Below are 8,644 nucleotides of genomic sequence, written 5' to 3'. Positions count from 1 at the left end.
AGAAGGACAACCATCTCTGCAGTAATCCACCAATCAGGCCTGTATGGTAGAGTGTCCAGATGGAAGCCACTCCTTAGTAAAAGGCACCTGAAGGACTCTCAGACCAGGAGAAACAAAATGATGAGACAAAGACTGAACTCTTTGGCATCATGTTTGGAGGAAACCAGGCACCATCCCTACAGTGAAGCATGGTGGTGGCAGCATCATGCTGTGGGGATGTTTTTCAGCAGCAGGAACTGGGAGACTAGTCAGGATTGAGGGAAAGATGAATGCAGCAAAGCACAGAGACACCCTGGATGAAAACCTGCTCCAGAGTGCTCTTGACCTCAGACTGGGGCGACGGTTCATCTTTCAGCAGGACAATGACCCTAAACACACAGCCAAGATATCAAAGGAGTGTCTTCAGGACAACTCTGTGAATGTCCTTGAGTGGTCCAGCCAGAGTCCAGACCTGAATCCGACTGATATTTCTTAGGCTTGTAAAAACAAAACAAACAACCACCATTTTTCATGTTGTCATTACTGGATGTTGTGAGTGGAAATTTGAGGGGAAAAATAATTTACTCCATTTTAGAATAAGGCTGTAACATAAAATGTGGAAGAAGTGAAGCGGTGTGAAAACTTTCTGGATGCACCGCGTCAATCAGCAGGCGTGGAAGAGGATCAGATCTATTACCTGTGCATCCAGCTCCATGATGTGAGCCACCTTGTTCCAGCCGAAGCCCACAAAACGGCGGTCATACTCTGGACTGTCCCTCCTCACCATGACATAGGGTTCGAAGTCAGCTTCCCACTGGACCCGGTAGGGCGTGGTGGCTGTCCTCCACTTGGCAAAGTTAGTTGGTGCGTGACCTTTGGTCCAGACATGGTACCTAGCAGATGAACAAAGCAGATCACTTTAAGAAAAATGTCCTCGCCAATTAAAATTCAAATATGGTGGCCAGTTTCCAAGATGGCTGTCAGACATGTTCTCAGTACTGCCACCTGCTGTGTGGGAGAACACGGCTGCTTATTCTCAACATCTTCAGTCTTTGCTGATGTTCACACGCTCAGGTGAAAAAATACAGTTGTGTTCAAAAAAGTGAAGAAAGCTCAAATTCTTTATTGTATCTTTTATTTCAGACACAAATGCATTGTGAAACTGTACATTCTATTAAATCAAAACATGAAGACAAATCTATTATTTTACAGAAAGTAAAGAAAAAGGAAAATCTGGCTGTTCATAAAAATATTAGTGTCTGCATTTTTCTTTTTATTCTTGAAGTATCCACAGCTCTTCACTCTGTCCACATTTTGTTACCTTTTTCCAAAATGGAGTAAATTTATTTTTCCATCAAAATTATACTCACAACACCCCATAATAACAACATGGAAAAACAACATGGACGGGGAGCGTCGGTGCACACATTTTCAGATCTCTCCATAGATGTTCAGTCGGGTTCAGGTCTGGTGATGTGTCTGCGTTCAACACAAGTGAAGGCATCAAATTGCTTAGAACAACACCGCTATGACAGTGTTAATCACAAAGAAGATATCTGTGAAACTCTCAGCAATGTTGAACTCAGAATGTCTCAAAATTCTGTAAGTGAGCAAAGCGATGAATGAATGAATCACAATGAAGAAGCAGAATGTTTAGGTTTTTTTTTTTTAACAAATGAAAAAATTATACATTTACAAATACACATTTATTTGTAAAAACCACCACACAAGTTACAAATCAGAAATTTGCGTTTATGGATCACAAAATGTGTGGAAATTGAGCAACATTTGTAGATCAGCCTCTGTGCATTTGGAGGTATTAATGAGACAAATTTAACTCCATAATCCAGGACCTGAATCCAACAGAGAACCTGTGGGGTGACGTCAAAAACACCGTTTCTGAGGCTAAACCAAGAAACACAGAGGACCTGTGGACTGGAGTCCAAAGGACCTGGACTGGAAAACAGAAGCCGGTCCACTCCATGAAACACAGGTGTGAAGCAGGTCTCAGAAACAGTCTTCATACGAAATATGACTTCAGTCCTTCACAGGAAAGAGAAATCCACAAGCATTTTTCACTTTATCCAGTAAATGTTTGAGTTTGTAAAGAAAAACACACTGATATTTTTTTAAAATGCTCATTTTTCTTCACTTACTGTAAAGTAATAAATCTGATAAATGTCTCTTGCTGTTTTGATTTGTAATAGAATGTACAGAGTTCACAATGCAGTTGTGTCTGGAAATCAGACGCTTTAAGGATTTTGAGCTTTACTTTTTTTTTTTAAACACTGATATCATATAAACATTAAAAAAAACAAAACCAAGACTTTGTCAGAGTTTGAAGGCAGACTTCTTTATCTTCCTTCATATTTTCCAATGTTGCAGGTTGATCAGAACAAAATAACAGAAACACTGAAAGATCAGAAAAACGACACGACTGAAGAAACAGACAAGACCTGAGTGACATGAGACCAGCAAGAAGCCAGCTGCTCCACTTCCTGTGTCACCTGACGGGGCTTTTCTTCTTCTTATAGAGAGCCACGAAATGGAACCCGAGTGAACTAATCACACACACACACACACACACACACACACACACACACACACACACACACACACACACACACACACACACACACACACACACACACACACACACACACACACACACACACACACACACACACAGTGGGGTAAAAAAGTATTGAGTCAGTCCCTGATTGTGCAAGTTCTCCTACTTAGAAAGATGAGAGGTCTGTAATTTTCATCATATGTTCACTTCAACTATGAGAGACAACATGAGAAAAAAAAAAAATCCAGGAAATCACACTGTAGGGTTTTTAAAGAATTTATTTGTAAATTGTGGTGGAAAATAAGTATTTGATCACCCACAAACAAGCAAGATTTCTGGCTCTCACAGACCTGTAACTTCTTCTTTATGAAGCTCTTCTGTCCTCCACCTGTTACCTGTATTAATGGCACCTGTTTGAACTCATCTGTTTAAAAGACACCTGTCCACAGCCTCAAACAGTCAGACTCCAAACTCAACCATGGCCAAGACCAAAGAGCTGTCGAAGGACACCAGGAAGAACATTGTAGATGTGCACCAGGCTGGGAAGAGTGAATCTACAATAGTCAAGCAGGTTGGTGTGAATAAACTGTAAGAAAATGGAAGACATACAAGACCATTGATAATCTCCCTCGATCTGGAACTCCACGCAAGATGTCATCCTGTGGGGTCAAAATGATCATGAGAACGGTGAACAAAAATCCCTGAACTACACGGAGGGACCTGGTGAATGACCTGCAGAGATCTGGGACCAAAGTAACAAAGGCTACACACTATGCAGAGAGGGACTCAAATTCTACAGTGCCAGGCGTGTCCCCCTGCTTAAGACAGTACGTGTCCAGGCCCGTCTGAAGTTTCCCAGAGAGCATATGGATGATCCAGAAGAGGATTGGGAGAATATCATGTGGTCAGATGAAACCAAAATAGAACATTTTAGTAAAAACTCAACTCATTGTGTTTGGAGGAAGAAGAATGCTGAGTTGCATCCCAACAACACCATATCTACTGTGAAGCATGGGGGTGGAAACATCATGCTTTGGGGCTGTTTTTCTGCAAAGGGGACAGGACGACTGATCCGTGTTAAGGGAAGAATGAACGTGGCCATGTATCATGAGATTTTAAGCCAAAACCTCCTTCCATCAGTGAGAGCATTGAAGATACAACGTGGCTGGGTCTTCCAGCATGAAACACACCGCTCAGGCAACGAAGGAGCGGCTCCATAAAAAGCATTTCAAGGTCCTGGAGTGGCCGAGCCAGTCTCCAGACCTCAACCCCATAGAAAATTTGTTGAGGGAGTTGAAAGTCCGTGTTGTCCAGCGACAGCCCCAAAACATCACTGCTGTAGAGGAGATCTGCATGGAGGAATGGACCAAAATACCAGCTACAGTGTGTGCAAACCTGGTGAAGACTTACAGGAAACGTTTGACCTCTGTCATTGACAACAAAGATTATGTTACAAAGTACTGAGTTGAACGTTTGTTATTGACCAAATACTTATTTTCCACCATAATTTACAAAGAAATTCTTTAAAAATCCTACAATGTGATTTTCTGGATTTTTTTTTCTCATGTTGTCTCTCATAGTTGAAGTGTACCTATGATGAAAATTACAGACCTCTCTCATCTTTCTAAGTAGGAGATCTTGTGCAATCAAGGACTGACTAAATACTTTTTGGCCCCACTGTGTGCGCACGAGCGCACGCATGCACGCACACACACACAGTTTATTGATTTGAATACATTTAGCACTAATTATTGGAACACAGAATTGGTTTGGTAAGCTCATTGACCTTTGACCTCCTTACACAAGTGAATCCAATCATGAGAAATGGTATTTAAGATTGCCATTTGCAAATGTTTCCCCTCTTTGCATCTCTTCTAATGAGTGGCAACATGGGAGCCTCTAAACAACTCTCAAATGACCTGAAAACAAAGATTGCTCAACATCATGGTTTAAGGGAAGGATACAAAAGGCTATCTCAGAGATTTCAGCTGTCAGTTTCCACTGTGAGGGACATAGTGAGGAAATGGAAGACCACAGGCACAGTACTAGTTAAGGCACAAAGTGGCAGGCCAAGAAAAATCTGATAAGCTGAAGTGAAGGATGGTGAGAACAGTCATAGTCAACCCACAGACCTGCTCCAAAGACCTACAACACGATCTTGCTGCAGATAGTGTCTCTGTGCATCGTTCAACTATACATCACACTTTGCACAAAGAGATGCTGTATGATGCTGTAATGCAGAGGAAGCCTTTTCTGCGTACACACCACAAACAGAGTCGCTTGGGGTATGCTAAAGCACATTTGGACAACCAGCTTCATTTTGGAATAAGGTGCTGTGGACTGATGAAACTAAAATTGAGTTATTTGGACATAACAAGGGGCAGTATGCATGGCTGAAAAAGAACACAGCAGTCCAAGAAAAACACTTGATACCTACAGTAAAATTTGGAGGTGGTTCCATCATGCTGTGGGGCTGTGTGGCCAGTGCAGGTACTGGGAATCTTGTTAAAGTTGAGGGTCACATGGATTCCAGTCAATATCAGCAGATTCTTGAGAACAATGTTCATGAATCAGTGACAAAGTTGAAGTTGTGCCGGGGCTGGATCTTTCAACAAGACAATGACCCTAAACAATGTTCAAAATCTACTGAGGCATTCATGCAGAGGAACAAGTCCAACATTCTGGAATGGACATCTCAGTCCCCAGACCTGAATATTATTGAAAATCTGTGGTGTGATTTTAAGTGGGCTGTCCATGCTCAGAAACCAACAAACCTGAGATGTTTTGTAAAGAAGAATGGTCCAAAATACCTTCAACCAGAATCCAGACTCTCATTGGAAGCTATAGGAAGCATTTAGAGGCTGATATTTCTGCAAAAGGAGGATCTACTACATACTGATGTATTTTTTCTGTTACAGACAGACAGACATTATCAAAGCAGGTGGCGGCTCAGTTCATCATTCTGAGGAGGAGTTTCCCTGTAAACTGGCTGTTGCCCTCTGGGTCCGTCAGAGGTAAAATCTGTCTTTTCCTTTGGAGATTTATGAGCCTTTTTCAAATGAATGTGCACAGAAGCCTGAAATGTTTTGTTGGATTTAGTTTGAATGCGTTTCAGTGTCGCGGCATGGGGCCTCCTCCAGCACTCAGTGTCAGGAACAAACAACTCAAGTTATCTGACCTGAAGGTGAACAGGGTCCCCATGTCCAGCTGAGACAGCAGCTCCGCTTTAGATTTGGGGTAGGAGAGGCGATAGCGCAGCGTCTCAAAGGCTGGAACCACCAGTGCCTTCTTGCTGTTGGCCATGTCCAGCTGCACCACAGACTTCCTGCAAACACACATATCAGAGCACCTGTTAAAGAGACAGATCATCTGTTAAACATGCAGAGCATCTATTAAAGTGACAGAGCGTCTGTTAAACACGTTGAGCGTCTATTACAGCGGCAAATTGTATGTTAAAGAGAAAAAGCGTTTGTCAAACACACAGAGCATCTGTTAAAGACAAAATGTCTGTGAAAGCGGCAGAGTATCAAAGAGGAAGAGCATTTGTTAAAGACAGAGCGTCTGTTAAACAGGCAGTCTATTAAAGACAGAGATCGCCTGTGAAAGCGACAGGTCAACTGTTAAAGCGGGAGATCGCCCGTTAAACACGCAGAGCGTCTGTTAAACACGCAGAGCGTCTATTAAAGCGGCAGAGCATCAGTGAAAGGAGGTAGAGCATCAGTTAAAGAGGCAGAGCATCAGTTAAACACGCAGAGCGTCTGTTAAACACGCAGAGCGTCTGTTAAACACGCAGAGCGTCTGTTAAACACGCAGAGCGTCTGTTAAACACGCAGAGCGTCTATTAAAGCGGCAGAGCATCTGTGAAAGGAGGCAGAGCATCTGTTAAAGAGGCAGAGCGCCTGTTATACACGCAGAGCCTCTGTTAAACACGCAGAGCGTCTGTTAAACACGCAGAGCGTCTGTTAAAGCGGCAGAGCGTCTGTCAAAGGAGGTAGAGCATCAGTTAAACACACAGAAATCTGTTAAAGAGGCAGAGCGCCTGTTATACATGCAGAGCCTCTGTTAAACACGCAGAGCATCTATTAAAGCGGCAGAGCATCTGTGAAAGGAGGCAGAGCGTCTGTTAAAGAGGCAGAGCATCAGTTAAACATGCAGAGCATCAGTTAAAGAGGCAAAGCGTCTGTTAAAGAGGCAGAGCATCAGTTAAAGAGGCAGAGCGTCAGTTAAAGAGGCAGAGCGTCTGTTAAAGGCACAGATTTAAGGTGACAACATGAATAATTCATTTTGCCACATTACAAACACAGGCAGTGAAAATTCATACTGAAAACACTGCACCTGGAACTTTGTCTTCCAGCGGTTCTGGACTTACCTGAGGTACTCGTAAAGGCCGTACATAGGCAGGAAGTCGATGTCTGACAGGAACATGTACGGCGTGCTGACCTGCCTCATGGCCACGTTTCTCAGCAGGTTAACCGGGTAGAACTGGCCCTCTTTGTAAACAATGTGATAGCCGACGTTCCCTCGACTCATCAGCACCTCAGAGCCCTGAGCGTAGCGCAGGAACTGCTGGGCCTCGGCATCGGACAGGTACAGGGCCAAGCTGATGGGCCCCTCCCAGTGCTTACAAATGGCCTCCAACATCTGGAGCCTGCAGGGGGTGGCGTTAGACTTTTAATTTGCGAAATCACAGCCCGACATATTCAAATATGACATTCAAACCACAGAAATGAGGAGTTTTGGGAAGCGTTCCAAAAGTACCCAAACACAGAGACCAATTCACTTCTTTCCTATTTGTACATGTGCATGTGTTAAATGTGTAAAACACTGAAGGTTTAGTTCTAGAGTACCTCTGTGGGGTACTAAAGAAAGAAGTCAATGAAAATTTTAAAAGAAAATTATAAAAAAAGAAGGCAACAACAAAACCCCCCAAAAAACTCCACATATGAGCGCCATGGTGACAAAAGGAGGTGTGGCCTCAGGGCAACAGAGAACACGGTCACCGTCTCACAAACAGTCCACAATAGAGGACACCCTATCAAATCTGCACAGCCACCTGACTGAACCACCAGACCACACCCACATTTAAAAGAACAGCTAACGCAGTGCCGCGCAGGATGTGGCTGCTGCCATGGATACAGAATAACAATGCAGGTTGCAGATATCCGGTTGTTAAATGTGATGTAACGCATCATGTGATTTTCAACTTCCAGCTCCAAACAAACAAGGCGTGCTGTCATTAACACTGAGACGCTCTGATCGGGCTGCACACGGACAACAGCATTAACATGGCAACATAAAACTCTTTGTATATTGTGCCTAAAACTCTCTTGGATATATTAACTGGGTTTTTAGACGTTGTTACTGCGTTTGCTTTATGTAAAAATGTCAGACGCTCAGGTCGTTTCTACGTTATTTTCAGTGGGAGTCACTGTGAGCTGCGATCGCTTCCTGTTCATGTCGTTCGGGGAGAAACTGAAGTTTGCACTTTAACGTCCTGTTTATTGTAATAAATAATTTTTTATTAACAAACAGACATGTATATTTTACCTGTGCATAATAAAAGTAAAAGAAAAAAAGTTATTAAGTGTTCTGACCACAGAACAAGACAAATGCGGTTAACAGAGAGACGGAGGTTTTCCCTCCTCCTCATCGGTCACCAGGTCTCTTTTGCCGACAAAGTTAATCTGACATAGAAGCGGTGGCTTGTTGTTGTGTCAGTAGCTGAAAGTGTACTGAACTCAATCCTGAAAGTTACCGGTTTAGCTTTTATCTAACTTCTGCTAAACTTTTTAGTGACTTAAAAAAAATGAGGTGGGCTTCATAGATAATTGGCAAAGCTTCTGGGGAAAACCTGGTCTTGTTAGGAGAGACGGCATCCATCCCACTTTGGATGGAGCAGCTCTCATTTCTAGAAATCTGGCCAATTTTCTTAAATCCTCCAAACCGTGACTATCCAGGGTTGGGACCAGGAAGCAGAGTTGTAGTCTTACACACCTCTCTGCAGCTTCTCTCCCCCTGCCATCCCCTCATTACCCCATCCCCGTAGAGACGGTGCCTGCTCCCAGACCACCAATAACCAGCAAAAATCTATTT

The 8,644-nt window shown here is 43.2% G+C and overlaps 1 protein-coding gene across 1 annotated transcript in view; it reads right to left on the bottom strand.

Annotated features, from left to right (window-relative positions):
* Nucleotides 1-643: 643 nt before the first annotated feature.
* large1 (LARGE xylosyl- and glucuronyltransferase 1) overlaps nt 644-8,644 on the bottom strand; it is a 79,383-nt gene continuing 71,382 nt past the window's right edge. Inside the window, exons 12-14 of the mRNA XM_034163217.1 lie at nt 6,921-7,199; nt 5,730-5,876; nt 644-872 (exon numbers count right to left, since the gene is read on the bottom strand). Coding sequence (XP_034019108.1) covers nt 644-872; nt 5,730-5,876; nt 6,921-7,199 — 655 coding nt within the window. The remainder of the gene's footprint in view (nt 873-5,729; nt 5,877-6,920; nt 7,200-8,644) is intronic.

Source organism: Thalassophryne amazonica, chromosome 22 (genome assembly GCF_902500255.1).
Source record: "Thalassophryne amazonica chromosome 22, fThaAma1.1, whole genome shotgun sequence".
Taxonomy (NCBI): Eukaryota; Metazoa; Chordata; class Actinopteri; order Batrachoidiformes; family Batrachoididae; genus Thalassophryne; species Thalassophryne amazonica.
This window is presented reverse-complemented; position numbering and strand designations above follow the sequence as displayed.